At 42.2% G+C, this 16,972-nt stretch overlaps 1 protein-coding gene across 6 annotated transcripts in view; it reads right to left on the bottom strand.

The window, feature by feature from the left end:
- The window catches only part of IMMT (inner membrane mitochondrial protein), a 50,036-nt gene that overhangs the window by 11,044 nt on the left and 22,020 nt on the right, over window positions 1-16,972 (bottom strand). The window contains exons 4-10 of one of the 6 annotated variants that reach the window (XM_072636938.1): window positions 16,806-16,908; window positions 15,212-15,313; window positions 14,635-14,745; window positions 11,482-11,618; window positions 10,428-10,528; window positions 3,245-3,383; window positions 132-261 (exon numbers count right to left, since the gene is read on the bottom strand). In XM_072636938.1, the coding sequence (XP_072493039.1) occupies window positions 132-261; window positions 3,245-3,383; window positions 10,428-10,528; window positions 11,482-11,618; window positions 14,635-14,745; window positions 15,212-15,313; window positions 16,806-16,908 (823 nt within the window). Of the gene's footprint in view, window positions 1-131; window positions 262-3,244; window positions 3,384-8,829; window positions 9,194-10,427; window positions 10,529-11,481; window positions 11,619-14,634; window positions 14,746-15,211; window positions 15,341-16,805; window positions 16,909-16,972 lie in introns of those variants that run through there. The other 5 variants (XM_072636937.1, XM_072636940.1, XM_072636939.1 and 2 more) reach the window with 5 other exon arrangements.

Below are 16,972 nucleotides of genomic sequence, written 5' to 3'. Positions count from 1 at the left end.
ACAACTGTTGGAAGCACTGGGGCTGAATTGGGTTATTTAAGCAACGGGACTGATGGAACCCCAAAACGCACAGGTGTAATTCCATTACAATGAACTTGGAGAACATTTTCCAATTTGCTGGTCATACTTACTGAGCCCCTTCCAACCAGGGAGTACCTCTGGGGTGATGCTGTTCAATTCCCTTTGGAACTCATCGCGGGCTTGGGTCACCAGCTCATGGTACTGAGCGACGACTTTGGCTTCGGACTGAGCTGCCTGGACCTGAACAAACGCAAGTGTCTCATGTTTAAAAAGAGCAAAGAGAAATAGGTCGTTTTCAAGTGCTGAACATCAAATATGCAGGCGTCCCCCAGGGACGTCAACCCAAACAGGAGAGAAATCTATCAAGAGTTAACTAAGCACGCTCAATGCAGCAGGCCCAGGGAGATGCCAAGACACAAATCCAGCGAAACAATCGCTGCTCACAAGGAGCTTCTGTGCCAGTAGAGAAAGGGAAGGATTCACAGACACAGAATAAATGTGAAGAGGCAAAGAAAAGGCAGTTTGAAAGGGCACCAGCAGTGAAGGGACAAGGAGAGGCTTTGTGTAGGAGGAGAGGTGTCTGAAGGAAGACAGGCATACTAGGAGGCAGACCACTGCAGGCAGGAATGACTGAAGGAAGGAGTACTGATCCACAAGCACTTATTAAATGCTTACTGTGTACCTACCAGGCATTGTGCAAAATGGTGTGGCCACAAGAAAGGGAAAGAAGGGTTGGCAAGATTGAGTAAAAAAATAGGCATAATAGAGACCATGATATGGGGTGAGTGTGAGGGACGGTGGCATGAAGGGCTTTAACAAAGGAGTTTATATTGAATTCAGAAACACCAGAGTTAACTGAGTGGGGAAGACACATGGTCTGATATAAACTTAAGGGAAAATGGCAGCAGTGTGTAGGGTAAACTAAAGGGAGGAAAAGCTGAGGCAGGAAACCCAACTGGAAGGCTACTACAAAAATTTAGGTGAGAGGTGATGAGGACCTGAACTCAGGTAGTAGCTGTGTGAGTGGAGACAAGGTGTTGGATCTGGAGAGATGCAGTAGAGGCAGAAATGGCAAGATCTGATGACCAATACCTGATAACAAATCTACATTGCAAAGAAGCAGAGAGGAGTTGGGAGAGCAAAGAATGTCTACTCCTCCAACAGGGATGGGTTTGGGGGGGGAAGAGAATGAGTTCAGTTTGAGACATCTCCAGAACATCCAATCTGAAAAGTCCAACAGGCAACTGGTGATGCTGGATCACCAGGGAAAAGATCAGGGGCTAGGCATGCCAAGCTGGTCATCCCTGGCACAGAGACGGTCACTGAAGCCAGAGAGGTTGAAGTTTCCAAGGGAGAAATCATAGAAAGAAGGTCCTAGGACACAGTCTTGGAGCATACCCACAATCAGTAAAGGAGATGGAGAAGGAGCAGTCAGACGTGTAAGAACACAAAGAGAGAAGGCTGTCACCCAAGCCCAGGCAGGAAAGCTTCCAGGACAAGAGGGCGGCCAAGAGAGCCAAGGGGAACAGAGGTAAGAGATGACAACTGAACAAAGATCAGGAGATCTGGCAATAAGGAGATCACTGGTAACTCTGGAGAAAAGGCCCGGGTATGCGATGTGGTCAGAATCCAGACTGCCAATGGTTGTGGGGGGGCGTTCGAAGTGAGGAATGAAAGCAGTCGGTGGCAACAAGTGGAGAGGTTTTCAAGAGTTTTGGCTGAGAGAGGAAGGTAAGAGCTAGGGCCAGAGTTTAAGAGGATGGCAGAACTGCAGTGAAAGGTTTCTGAGGTACAGGGAGCACTTGGACAGATTTGGAGGCAATGAGAAACCAGCAACAGACAGTTTCAAGATTAGAGGAAGGAACAAGAAGTCAACATGCTGCAGAAGTCAGTAGGGGATGGGGCATGTGGAAGGCTGACTCTGGTAAGGAGAAGAGGCGCTGCGTGGTCACACAAAAGGAAAGCAGAAGAGTGTGGAGAACAGTTAATGTCAAAGGGTTTTCAGACAAAGAAAAGGAGAAGAAGAAGCTCACTTGAATATCCTCAGTTTTTTCAGTAAAGTAAGAGACAAAGTCCTTAGCTGAGCTGGGGGAGGGAAGGAAAGGTGTGGAAAGCCTCAAGAGAGGAGAAAAGCACAAAAACGCCTTTGTGGGGACTAAAACAGGGAATCAATTAGGGGAGAATCAGAAGACTGCCTGGGATTACCAGGGAACAGTAAGAGTGCAGGTGAAGTTGTAGAATTTGCATTTATAATGTATCCAGTAGGCATTATTCACTCTGTTCATCATTAAGTGAGTAGAAGTGAAGGAGGAAGTTGATAGGGAGTAATCCAAGCTTAGCAACGGATGAAAAATCACAAGACAAGGGGACCAAAGATTCTACAGCAGAGGACTGTGTTGTGTTAGTATGGCTAACTGAATGGTCAGGAATGGAAGTGAACTCAGAGCAGGCATAATGGTCTGAGAGCATGGAGAGGTGCAGGGAGTGGAGGTCTCAGTGAGGGAAAGAAATCAACCAAACAGAGACCAAGTTAATCCATCAAAAGTATTTATTAAGTTCATTTTATGTGCCAGGAACTCAACTGGATCCACGTGAATCAAATAGAATGACTGAAATCTAAACTCTATCCTTTCTATCTTTTTGCTAGGTATTCTTTTCATCTATGGCTTTAAAAGGATTGTTTTCAACTAAATTCTACCTGTTTCCACCTTTTTCCAAACCAAGAGAAATCACCCAATGAGGGTGGGAAAAATGGAGAGTGGAAGGATATGAAGTAGAGATCTCTTTGCATAATCTATTAAAAACAGAAGGGATATCTTTATCTCATTAGGTAATGTAAGTCTCATCAAAGTTAAATGACATTCTAACCTGCACACTGAATTGCTCGTGATTTAAAGCTATTCAGCGAACCCAGAATATAAATCCATACACAGAACTTGCAAGTTTTCCTGTCTTTTGTTTTAATTTTCACTAATGGTAATTCATTCAGAGATCAGATAACCTCCATTACTGAAAGAAACTTAAATAGTAGAACAAATCTATGTGCATCCAAAGGTCCTTTTTTTAATCAATGGCTTCACCTTGGCTGGTTATTATAGCATAAAACTCTAGGTGAGTGAAGGAAGTGGGTCAAACATACTTCAGCACCGTAGCCTTCTCCTGGAAGTCACCAAAGGAATGGTCAAGCCCAGACAGCTGAGTGATGTGAACAGTGTAAACTGACCTTTTTGACCACATTATCCAGATCCACAATCATGTTCTGAAGATTTTCTTCCGCAGCAGATATGTGAGGCTGGGCCCCCGCAAGCTCGGTTCTTTTCTTGGAATCCTCAATGATGCTCTTTGTTTTTTCTAACTCTTCCCTGAAGATGTGGGGACAAAAAAAAGGAACATTTGTATTGTGATGCACTGCAGCATACTACAAAGGAATGTGACATTTGCTACAATAGATTTGCTATGAGATGCAGAGTAGAAACCTGCATCACCTGCCATCAGCCTATTAAGGTATAGGCAATTTTGGTCATCTATGGTCAGGTGAGAGAAGCCACAGCAATTAAAACTGTCAGGAGTCAGCTGCAGAGGTAGCTCAAAACAAGCTTCTTTAAAAATAAAATCTATTTCATACCCCTCATCCTATATCCCCTCCCTAACCATCAGAGAATGAAACAGATCTGATGACCCCTTCTATGAAGTACCTTCACATATTGAGAATACTTTATGAACGCCTGGAAGAGAGAAGTCATTTACTCAGGGTGGGCATAACACTGACCAAAACATGAAAACAAGTCAACAGTTTGGTAAAGGAGGCACACACGTGCAAAAAAAAAAAAAAAACCAAAGAAAATAACACCTTAAAAAATAGAACAGGTCCAAATGGTAAAAAAGTCACAAAAATCCACTGAAGAGAAAAATGACTTAAAAAACAGAATTGGCCAAATGGAAAAAGATGTTCAAAAATTCACTGAAGAACTTGATAAAAAGTAGAAATGGCCAAATGGGAAAAAAAGGAGGTGCAAAAGCTCAAAGAAAATAATTGCTTATAACAATTACAACTGGGAAAGTGAAAGCTAATGACTCCACCAGACATCAAGAAATAATAAAACAGAATCGAAAAAATGGAAGAAAAAGTAAAATATCTCATTGGGAAAAGCTAACTGACATGGAAAACAGACTGAGGAGAAGTTAGGAAGTTAAAAATTACTGGACTACTGGAAAGCTGTAAAGCCCTAAACATCATCTTTCAAGAAATTATCAAGGAAAACTATCCTGAAATCCTAAGAGGGTGAGGGTAATATCTTATATAAACAAATAATGTGTGTGTGCATGTGTGTGTGTATATATATATATAAATATATATATACACACACACACACACACATATATATGTATATGTGTATGTATATGTATGTATATGTATCTATGTCTATGTATCTATGTATATGAAGAATCCACCAATCACCTCCTAAAAAAGATCTGAAAATGAAAACTCCCAGGAAGCCAAATTCCACAGCTTCCAGGTCAAGGAGAAAATATTACAAGCAGCCAGAAAAAAATACACAATTCAAACATTATAGAGCCACAATCAAGATAAAACAAGATTAAGCAGCTTCTAAGTTGAAGGATCAGAGGGCTTGGAATGCTATTCCAAAGAGCAAAGGAGCTAGGACTACAAATGAGAATCAACTATGAGCAACACCAAGTATAATCTATCAAGGAAAAAAATGGATATTTAATGAAATAAAAATAAGGAGTGAGAAAGAGGGATCCAATAGAAGGAGAGAAGGGAAAGATAGAATGGAGTAAATTAACTTACATAAAAGAGGTGCAAAAGAATTTTTACAGTGGAGGGGAAGATGGTGGGGGGGTGCAGTTTGAATCTTACTCTCTTCTGGAATTAGCTTAAGGAGGCAATAACATACACACTCAAGTTGGGTATGGAAGACTTTCTTAACCTACAGGGAAGTAGGAGGGGAAGGAGATGAGAGAAGTGGAGAAGGGGCTGCAAGAAGGAAGGGTAGATTGGGAAAAGTGATGGTCAGAAGCAAAACACTTTTAAGTAAGGAGAGGGTGAAAAGAGAGAAAGAGAGAAAAATAAATAGAAAGAAAATAGGGTGGAAGGAAATACACAGAATTCCTAACAATGGAAAAAATTTTCAGCAAGTTTCTCAGATAAAGACCTCATTCCTCAAAAATACAGAGAACTGAGTTAAATTCCGAAGACTCCAAGTCATTCCCCAATTGATAGTCAAAGGATATGAACAGGTAATTTTCAGATGAAATCAAAGCTATCTACAATTCTATGAAAAAGTGGTCTACATCCCTACTGATCGGAGAAATGCAAACTGAAACAATTCTGAGATACTATTTCATACGTATCAGATTTGTTAATATGGACAGAAAGGGAAAATGACAAATGTTGGAGATGTGGGAAAATTGGAACATTAATGCACTGTTGATGACGCTGTATACTGATTCAACCATTCCTGAGAGCAATTTGGAACTATGTTCAAAGGGCTACAAGAGTATATATCCTTTGACCCAGAAATACCACTACCAGATTTGTAGGCTGGAGATTCAAAAAAAAAAAAAAAGGAAAAGGGGAAAAAAAGACCTACATGTATAAAAAATATTTATAACAGCTCTTTTTGTCGCAGCAAAGAACTGGAAATTAAGCTGATAGCCATCAACTGGGGAATGGCTAAATAAACTGAGGCACATGACTGTGATGGAATTGAAATAATAAGCAGGGCGCTTTCAGAAAAACCTGGAAAGAATTACATGAAACTGAAGCAAAGTGAAATGAGCAGAACCAGGATACCCTTGTACACAGTAATAGCAGCATTGTACTGATCAACTGTGAAAGACTCAGCTACTCTGATCAAGACATCAGTCCAAGTTAATTCCAAAAGACGATAAAAAATACTCTCACCCTCTAGAGAAAGAAATGATGGAATCTGAAAGCACATCAAAGTGCATTTTTTCACCACCTTTATGTTTTTTGGGGGGTCTGTTTTCTTTCACAACATGACTAAAATGGAGATATGTTTTACATGACTGCACATGTATAACCTACACCAAATTGTCTTCTCAATTAGACAGGAGGGGAATAAGGGAGGGAGAGAATTTGGCATTCAAAATTTTTAAAAATGGATGTTAAAAATTGTTTTTACATATAATTAGGGGAAATTTTTTTTAAAAAAAAGAAAGACTAAGAATAAAGAACATTTGATAGCACTAAACCAAAACCTCAAAGTATTTTATCCAAGGAAAATATTTACAGATAAAGTAATTTCTGATAGCATATGGCACTATGTAGTCACATACAAGGTATGAAGTAATATGGTTGGTTTTCCACAGCCCAACTTATACATCCAAATGACTGAGCCACAACCTTCTGAGAGCCTCCTAGAAAGTCAGCAGTCTTTCTGAATGTTGACATTCAAGTGAATAATGATAAAGCTCCAGCTCTCATCCCCCATCATGAAAAGGGGCAGCCTGTACCTCTCAGGTCAGCAGGCCATAGGAAATTCAATCTGTGAGTGCCAAGCTATCCTCAGCGAACTCTGGGGGACTGTGGAACAAGAATGCCATAGGGCTAAAGGGACGTTGTCCTGATTTTCAAACAAAGGGAGGAGAATGGAAACTGCAAACTAGGTCAATGAGCTTGTTCCAATTCTAAAATATATTCTTTTTTTTCATATATTTTTCTTTTTTATTTTACAGGGTTTTTTTACTTTTTTAAAAAAAATCACTTTGTTTTCCATTTTCTACAATCACTTCCATATATCTTAGACTTTTTTCCCCCTCCCTCCCCCTCCCTCTCTACTTCCTCCCTGAGACAGTGTGCAATCTTATATAGGTTCTGTTGGGGTGTAAGCTCAGTTCTCATGTGAACGATTTCAGGCAGGTAAAAATGAGGGCTTCTAAACCTCAGATCTCTCACAAGGCCGCCCCAGGGAACAGCTGGGAATTGAGGAGTTAAACACGAGCTATCTTGTTTTTCCACCTCTTCTCAGTGGAAACTTGCTGGGGAGAGCATCCCACCCTTGAGATTGGTCCGTGGTCTGAGCACACCTGTTGTTAATTAGCTAGGGGCTGAGAGCATGCATGGTATTCACGTGCAAACTATGTGGCTGGGAGAGCTTAAGTAGGGGCAGGAAAGACTGAGGGGGGTCCCTCCCCTCTTTCGCCCCCATCCTCTTGCTGTGTGATCCTTGCTCCTTCAGGAGGAGGGGGGTTCCTTTCTCCTAGGGAAGAACTCACCTGCATATGGACATGTAACCAAGACCCTGAATAAAGCCTAACTCTTGTTTGACTCTGGAAAGTCTCTTCTCTCAATACGTTTATCCAGCTGGCCACTGAAGATCTGGACTAAGGTAAGAAGACTCGGGTAGCCCACAGCAATTAGGCCGGGACAAGGTTCTACATGTACATTCTTATTAAACACATTTTCACTTTAGTCATGTTGCATAGAAGAATTTAAAATGAGTGGGAGAAACCACAAAACAAAACATAACTTAAGAGAAAATGGTTTGCTTCATTCTGCAATCCAATTCCATAGTTCCTTCTCTGGATGTGGAAGGCGTTTTGCCTCAAGAGTCCATTGGGAATTTTTTAGGCCCTTCCACTGCTGTGAAGAACTAAATCTACCAGAAAAATTCCTCATATACTGTGGTTATTGCTGTGTACAAAGTTCTCCTGGTTCTGCTCCTTTCACTCAGCATCAGTTCATATAAGTCCTTCCAAGCCTCTCTAGAATATATTCTTAAAGGAATGGTTAATGAACATCTATCAAAAAAGCAGTGATGACAAAGAGCTCGCACAGCTCCATGTCAGACTTAGCTCATCTCCTTTTTAACACAATTCTTAGACCAGTAAATCAGGGGAAGAGGAGAGCTAAGATCAGCATCGACTCAGTCACACAGCGGTTCTTATAAATGAGGTAATAAGATGTGCTAGTCTCCAGTACTGTTAGGGATCTTTAGAATAGACTAAATGAATGCACCTTCCTCCCCGGGGCCTTGTCCAGGATCCATACTTGCTATCTGGACTGCTTCACATTCTTACTGACGACTGGGATGAAAGCAAAGGCTATTTGCTCTCTTTTTCTTTTGTTGTTGTTCTTTTGTTGTTTTGTTTTGTTTCTTCTTTCTCGTGGTTCCTCACATTGGTTCTAATTCTTCTTTACAACATGTAATGTGAAAATATGCTTAATAAGAATGTATATGTAGAGCTTATATCATATTAACACCATCTTGGAGAAGGGGAGAAAATCTGAAACTCAAAATCTTATAGAAGTGAATGTTAAAAACTAAAAATAAGTAAATTATTTTTTTAAATGGCATGCTTAACAAATCTGCAGATGAAACGGTTACAATTGGGTTAAAGCACAATTTACAAGCAAAAAATGGGGCTAGACAGTTGTTCATCAGACTCTGGGGGACTACAGGCTCCATGAGTTCATGGTATGACTTAGGCTGAATAATGACAGAGAAACAGAGCGTACAGGCCCAGGGAGACAAGTGGCAGACCCAGCATGCTCTGCTCCGGTCAGATCTGACCAGTTCTGGGCCCATGAAGCAGGATACGGATAAGTTGGGAGGGAAAGCCTGAGAATGAATGACATCAGGTTATGCCATGAGGCTTTACTGAAGAAAACAGAGCCATTTTGGCTAAAAAAGAGGGGACAGGAGAGCTGTGTCCTAGCAGGGAATGATGGGCAAGAGGAAGAGGCTGAGAGTTGTTCAACTTGACCTGAGAGGGCAGAAGCAAGAATCATGTAAGTTATAGGAAAGATTTCAGCCACACCTGGGGAAAGATTTCTAACCAGCAGACGTGTCCAAGAGTGGAAAAGAGTTGCTGGCGGGAATGGTGGGTCCCTGTCGTGAGAGGTCTTCAAACATCAGCTGGATTTCTATTCATCAGCTGAGTTGTAGTGAGGATTCTAACTAACTTCTGGGTCTAATCCTGGGTGTTTACTAGTCTCCGACAACTCTCTAAAATTATAACTGTGAATCCCAGAATGCCATTGGTACACCTCCATGCATCCATAGCAACTGCAAAAGTTCTATGACATAGCCAGATGGGAGCTGCCCGTAAAGCTGGTTCCCCAGTCTGTGCATCTCAGATAGGATTGACTGACTGTGCCCAAGATTTCAAAGTGCTTCGCAATGACCCTAAGCTGGGCACTGCTGCAAAAGATTAGGGCCATTTTTCTCCTAACAATGATATCTGGCTAAACATCATAAAATACCACTATGTAAGAACCAAAATTAGTAAACCAAGGGGCAAAGCCAAGATGCACAGTGGATGAATATAATTCATCATATTACTTCACACAACTTGAACATCTGATATGGCTGAAAAGACAATTATTAGCAGGCAACAGGAACAGGTGCAGTCATGACACACTGGTATCTCCAAGATGGTAAAAAAAAATGAGATGATCTCTAGATCACCCTATGGAACTCTGATGGAAGAACACAGATATGCCTCACAAAGGCTGTTACCAGCGGAGAGTACCCAGTGATGAAATCACAGATCCATCAAAAAATAGAGGCCCCAGTGGCCAGTGTTGGCCTCGAGTGTTAGAAGTCTGAAATTCAAATCTGATGCAGATATTTACTAGCTGTGTGACCCTGGGCAAGTCATTTCACTGTTTGCCTCAGCTTTCTCATCTGTAAAATAAGCTGGAGAAGGAAATGGGCAAATCACTCCAGTATCTCTGCCATGAAAACCCCAAATGGGGTCATGAAGAATTGGACATGACTGAAAAACAACTGAACAACAAGATAGAGTATAAATCAAGGAAGGCAACAAAATCTGGGGCCAGATTTGAATTCTTCACAGATGATGAGAATGAGAGGCCATCTGTGGAAGAGTTTCATTGGTATACAAACTGGTTTTCTTCAAGTTTATCATCACGCCAGAGAAATAGTCTCTTACATTTTATAATGTGTATTTCCAAGCCATAGATCTGGGAGACACCTTCAAACTCTAGTTTGTCCTCCCAGCCACTGTCAAAAGCCCCTGCACAATGTGGGTCACACAGCCCAGAGACATACCTATCTGAGTATCTTGGGACAAGAAGCAGCTCATGTGCTGTGCTTCTCAGTAAGTAAATACACACCAATTTCTAAGATCCTGGTTAATTTTCAACAAAGTCCACATAAAACATATTAAATAAATATAAGCTACATAAAACTCTAATTGTCTAATATGTTCCAAAGGCTCCCACATCTGCCCATATGGTCAGGGAACAGCCATAGTATCTTCAGTTTTATAACAGAACCAAGTAGCAACTCAAGGAAAATCTTAATTCCCTTATCTAAAATCCTCCATTAGGAGTTTCAGGCTGATTTCTTACTTAGACTAATTTCCTTCATAAAGAATGAGTCATTAATTACTTGGCTTTCAGAAGGGCATCGGCAGCTTCATCGACAGCCTTTCTTCGATCCTTCAAGGCATCCTCCACTGACCGCCACTGCATTGATTTTCCATTTGCAACCTAGAAAGCAAAATCTTTGTTGTTAGGCAGATTTGAGCAAGAAGTAACAAGTGCCCAAATGGGCAAAGACACCAAAATGCTAAATGGTTCTGAATGAGTGCTGATTCCAACCATCTAAGCACCGTCCTGGAAACACAGAAGGCATGTGTACACAAGCAAGCGTACTGAAAGCAGCACAGGCCGACTCATGAAAAAGGTGAGGACCAAAGAAATCGCCCTTGGGAGCCAACTTTGTAGTAAAAGGTTCTCCTTAGATCCCAGACACAGTCCTTGGCCAAGTCCAAACAGAAGGCTTTTCCAACTAGTCTGCCAGCACTGCATGGCACAGGCCCCTGAGGGTGCCCTGATAGCAGAACAGAAGCTATAATCTACTCTTTGTAATGCTGTGCACCCTCCTAGGCTTCATGATCTAGGGATGAGTACAACAGCTTAGACATGCATACAATCCTTTTTCTTCCCCCAACATTCATTTTAAAAAAACAGTTCTCTTTATCCTTAAAGGAAAACAATACCCCTTTGTCAGGTCCCAAAAGCCATTCAGAGGCACACTCCAATCAGGGGAAACTAAAACACCTTGGCCCAGGAAAGGGACCATAGGGGTGTCCCTATGAAGAGACAAGGGTATCCTTCAATGCATGTGGAATTGTAATTTGTAATTTCTAAATTGTAAAATGTAACGCACGTGTCACTGCAATGTAACATGAAAGAATTACTTCCAGCCAACCCTCTTAATAAGATTATCAATCCATATCTACAAAGGTTCATTAATCACCTATTCTGTAGCAAGGAACATTGTAATTTTATTGATATGGGCTATCAACAATATTGCAATGACATTAAATTTAACTTAAAAAAGGAAATGAGATGACTTCACCCAATGTAAAGACAAGTGTTCAGTTGTCTTCATGCTAAGACAAAGTTTTTGTTCAATAGACTCAGTGTATTTGACTTACCTCTGAACTGTCCATAGCTTTCTTCAACATACTTGAGTGAGTGTTAATGGCCTGGACAGCAGCGTTCTGGGCAGCTATTGCCTGCAGAGTGATCTGGGCCGTGTGGTTTAAAGAATCTTCCAAGTTTTTGGCCAGAACTTAAAGAAACACAGAGTTAAAATTGTCAAGATCTTCCTATCACAAAGAATGGATTTCTTTTCAATGGCATCATGACTTCTCTTCCCTCCTACACTGACTCGCCTGAAAGACTTCCCTACGACAATATTTCTGGTCCTTACGAAGCTATGACCTAGAAGACCAGAGATAATCCAGATCACAGCTAACTAGAAATGATGTCAACACAGACATATACCAAGCCTAAAGGTAAAAACAAAACAAAACAAAAAATCTCACCATACAGCCCCTACCAAATGAAGACAGTTAATAAAAATGGCAATATCTAACCTAAGAGGAAAGAGACATCAGAAGAAGAAAAAAATAAACAAAAGGAGGAAAAGCTATCACACAGAACATAGAAGAGGAGAGGAGGAATTCTTTCTACAAAGTTTCAAAGCACAGACACAGCTAAGGTAAGAAGGATCCTATTGGTTTAGGATAGTTTGAGGGATATGCAAAAGGATAAAAAATGTCCCCAGATACCCTAAGATGGCACAGCTAAAAATGATTGATACTATTCCCAAATATTTTCTGGATGAAATTATACACAACAAGATAGTGTATTCTGCCTACACACTGACGTATGAGCTAAGTTAGACCATATGAAAAGATAACTTGAGACAGGCCTTGGAAAGTGCATCAGAAAAGCCAGGTAATATAAAGATGAAGAACACCGAGTAGTTATCATTAACATGCTCTCATCATTAGGGGTCCTGAGAAACCCTGGCACGTACAAGTCTTGAGAAAGGATTTCAAGATAAAGAGGAAAAATCTTGCCAAAAATCTTGGGAACATGGAAAGAATGGAAGAATTCCCAAAGATGGGAGTTGATGAAAAACTTAAAGGAAGGCATGCTTTACTGAAATAGAAACAGAAGAAAAGTAGAAATTTAAACAAGCAGTGATCCTTTTAAAGAAAAGGATCAATAATTGAAATTTAACATGGAAAATGTACAGGAGTCAGAATATGCCTAAGGAAAATAACAGCTGACACTTCTATAGCACTTTAAGGTCTACCAAACTTTATATAGACATTATCTTATTTGAGTCTCACAACATCCCAATTAGCATTCAAATTTTCCAGGTGAGAAAACTGAGGGTGAGAAAGGTCAAGTGACCTGGCCATTGTCACACAACTGGCAAGCACCAGAGATCGCACAAAGGTTTACTGTGTGCCAGGCCCTGTGCTGGGAACAGAAAAAGCCAAAGCAGTCCTGCTCTCAGTAAGCATGCAGTCTAATGGAGGTGTATCTGCACCAAGGACACTCCGGGAGCCAGCCCAGAAGTCTGTCCACTCCCTCAGGGGCCGCCCTCCCCACCCCAGGCATACAGCAGGCCTTTCTGGAGGTCTCCTCTCCCAGCCCATCATTAGTACCACTCCCTGAATTACTCTGTACACAGACCCTTAATATTCCCACCGTCCACCCTTCCCACCAGGAGAGAAGTCTTCTGTGTGTCCTGATAGCCCCCAAAACGCAGGACAGTAAGTAGCACAGAGTAAAATGCTTACTATATGTTAAGCCCTAAGAGCAAAAACATGTGTGATGCCAAGGCAACAGACACATCTTTTAACAAGGGCTATGAAAAGGAAATCTGAAGCAAAATAAGCACGGGCAGAGCTTGGTGAGGTTCCTAAAAAAGAAAGGAGCTGGAAGATCCAAAAACCATGCCCCAGTGACTAGCCAAGCAAGCCAGTGACACCTCTGTCAGACGCACTGGGCAGGAGGCAGGCCCTGGGCCCTCCCCAGGGCTTTGACTCTTAACTGGAAGAACCAAAAAATAAAGCTGTCAGGTCCCCATCACGGTGATGCAGCCAGGCTTCTAATAGGTGAGGGAGCTTCTAGGGAACAGTGTCAGAGGCAAACACTTTGCAGCCAGGAAACCTGGAACACTTCAAAAAGCAGACAGTCACTCCAAGAAGCCCCTGAGCCTCCCCTAAGGATCACAGGAGCAGCTCATGAGGCAACAAGGAAAGCTAATCATGGTTTTAATAGGCTGGGAAGTGCAGAATTAACCTGGAAATATCTGCATTAAAATTCTTTCCAAGTTTTCTCACTTAAAGAGGCATACCTCAGTCACTTGGAAAATTCCCTTCCGTGGTAGCCCAGGGCCAAATGCGTGAAGCCCCTTGGGGTGGGGGTGGGGGGGTTGGCTCTCATGCTACAGCTGCTAATCATCATTCCCACCCACAGAGAGTGATTTGGGGCACGTCCTTTACACTCTCAGGCCTTGGATCCTTGAACTGTTTCTTTCACAAGGTAGTTAGGAGTCTCAGATTTGAAAGTGAAGGTAAAAGTGCTTGGTAAATGTGCGCTCTTATCCCCATTAGCAAAAACAACAATGCTTCTGATCCCTAGCACTAGATGCTGTCACTGGCACATAGGATCAGAGACAAGGAGATGGAAGGAACCAGAGAGGTCAAAAAAGAGAGAGAAACAGAATGGTGAAGAGAGGGGCAAGACGCATAGTCAGACGAGAATTCAAATCCAGCCTCGGACACGTATTAAAGTCACATCACCTCTGCCTGCCTCAGTTTCCTCATCTGTGTTGTTGCAAAGATCAGGTGCAATAAATATTTGTAAAGCATACCTTAAAGCATCCTAAAAATGCTAGCTAGTAATAGTAATTCATGTGGTCCAATCCCTTCATTTTACGACTGAGGAAACTGAGGCCTGTATATTACATACTCAGTGACTTGTGCCAACAGGATATATAAGTGACGTGCGAAGTGCACATCACAAACTTTTCTTGAATTTGAATTCGGCTCTCTGCCTGGCAGGCACTTTCCTAGGGATAAGGAGAGATGGTAAGACCAGGGGTAATGGAATGAAGATGAGGAAGATGAGGTTGGCTACAGAGGGCCCAGTCGTCAAGAACAAGCAGCTTCTTGCCACCCAGGAAAGGAAGGAACCAAAGAGAAGGTGACAAAAGTGAGCCCTGGGCTCAGCAGCAGCCAAAGAGACCCCCCCCAATATTTAGAGCTAGGTTATTCACATACACTGAATCGCTCGGTCCTGCTCCTCTGCTTCCTGCTGGGCCCAGTGAGCCGCAACCTCTTCTGAGACTCGCTCTGTTCTAGAAGACGAACTTTCATGCGTATATCTCTCCTCTTGCAACAGAACAGAAGGAACCACATACCACATTTCAATGCAGAACAGACACATGTAGGGGGGTTTAAAACACCCTAGTTTCCTACCTGCCAGGGCACGGGTCTGCTAGTGTAGCAATGGGAGACTATGACTGGAGCGAGGGAAGAGCTCACTGACCACATCTCCTCATTCTGCCCAGGACCACTCCACTGGCAGAGCTGGAAGGAGTCTGGTTGCTATCCCACCCCCGCCTTCTCAGGAAGATGTGCTCAGGATCAAGACACAAGTCTTTTCTAAAAGACTGCTTGAAGAGGACACAATTCAAAGAGTGCTGAGGTTATCACCATCCCAATGTGTCTAGCTACTCCAGAGACAAATGAAAAAGCAATTGTATAAAAAAAAAATAAAAAAAAAAATAAAATAAAATAAAATAAAAAAAAAAAAATTAAAAAAAAAAAAAAAAAAAAAAAAAAGCAATTGTACTACCTGAAATATAAGGCTTTTGTTTTCCTTCTAGCAGTTCAAGCGGAGGTACTTGGACAAAATTTTCACGCTGCTCGTCAGGAGTTGGGGTAGAGGGAGCGTCACCTGGTGCAGAAATAATCGGAGTTGCTTCTGTAGGTTTTGCAAATAGACATTAACCAAGGCAAATCCATATTGACCTTGGTTGTCCCTCAATAACACACAGACATCTGCAACTATTCGTAATCAAAATATTTGATAAGCATCTTCAAATACAGGGAATATTTGGGCAGAACATCTGTACTCAAAGAACCAGGCAAATGCCCCTCACAGTGAACTCCTTCCCAATGAAAACGACAATGAACAAACATGTCAGGTGGGCACAGCACTAGCACCATCAGGGTTCAGCTCAAAGAAAACACTCCTCGAAGCAGGGCCTGGTAGAAGGCTGAATGAACAGTCAGGCACTCAAAGTGCCCAAGGGCAAGAGGGAAAAAAAGAACGTGGAGCAAGGAAGGTGGGAAGAATGGAGAAACTGCCTAGAGATGAGAACAAGGGGGTGAAATGGTGAGAACAAGAGAGGAACACAGAAGCACATTGGAGCCCGAGGCTGGGAGGCCAATGGCGAATTTGGGACACCCCAATTCTCTCCATTTCCATCCTGTTTGGCTGTAAATGAAGGAAGGGAGGGAAGATGATCTAAAAGAGGAATAAGGTTTGAAAAGGGAAGGACATAGTCCAGAAGTCATGGGGTGAAAAGCAACACAAAGAAGACAGAAGTGTTTAGGAGAAGCTTCTTACCCCTCACCACCCCCGACTGCTTAGAAGACACGAGCCCCATCAAGAACTGAAAATGCAGGAAGAAGCATTAAGAGATCTGTTTCTGAGGTAGGAACATACATCCACAAAAGAAGCAGATAACAGGAGAGGATGGCATTGGAGGCACACCAGGGAAGGGAGTTGGAGAAAGGCGAAATGGGTTACAAAAAAATACAACACAAGAGAAAGGAAGGCTTGTGACCTAAAACCACCTTTTGGTGTAAAATACACCATGATGGACCTGAGCCACTGTAAGCTTGGAGGAGGTCTCCTATATGTCAACACCTGAGAAGGGGCCTGAGAGCCACCCTGCCCAAGGACAACTCCTGCCCTCCTGCCCTCCTTGCCATTGTGATCATATGGCTAGAGTCTAGTAAATTCAACGAGCTCAGGGCTTCCTAGACACCAATAGCTTAAATGGGGCCATCTTCTCTATAAACTAAGGAAATATTGGGTAACACAGAGGGCCCTGGTGAGCACTGGCAGCAGGAGGATTAAGGTCTGAGGGCAGGCAGCTGGGCTCAATAAACAGAAAGAGAACAGCAGCTTCCTGGGGGAGGAAAGCAAACAGAACAAAACAGCACCCAGCAGCACTTGCTCTCCTCCTTCCAGGCCAGGGTCCAGAGGTGAGACCTAGAGGATCACAAAAGGATCTCCCTGGCCTCTGTAAGGGGAAGGAACCTGCGGCACCCAGCTGACGCTCCAACTCACATAAGGGGCAATTTACTTTTGGGCATAAAAATATCAAAGCTATGATTTCTATGCTTAACTATAAAGTATCAGGATAAAACATAAGTACCTTCTTTAGCTGCAGAACTTGGAGTGTCTCCCTTATGTTTTTGGAGTTTAGAGTCTTTCATTACTTCTGTCATATTAGAAATTTTTAATGGACCAGGTTGACTCTTGGGAAGAGAAAAAACATTTCAGTTTCAGAAAATGTAGTATGCACAGCAATTTCCTACTAAA

The sequence above is a fragment of the Notamacropus eugenii genome, chromosome 1, assembly GCF_028372415.1.
Source record: "Notamacropus eugenii isolate mMacEug1 chromosome 1, mMacEug1.pri_v2, whole genome shotgun sequence".
Lineage (NCBI taxonomy): Eukaryota > Metazoa > Chordata > Mammalia > Diprotodontia > Macropodidae > Notamacropus > Notamacropus eugenii.
This window is presented reverse-complemented; position numbering and strand designations above follow the sequence as displayed.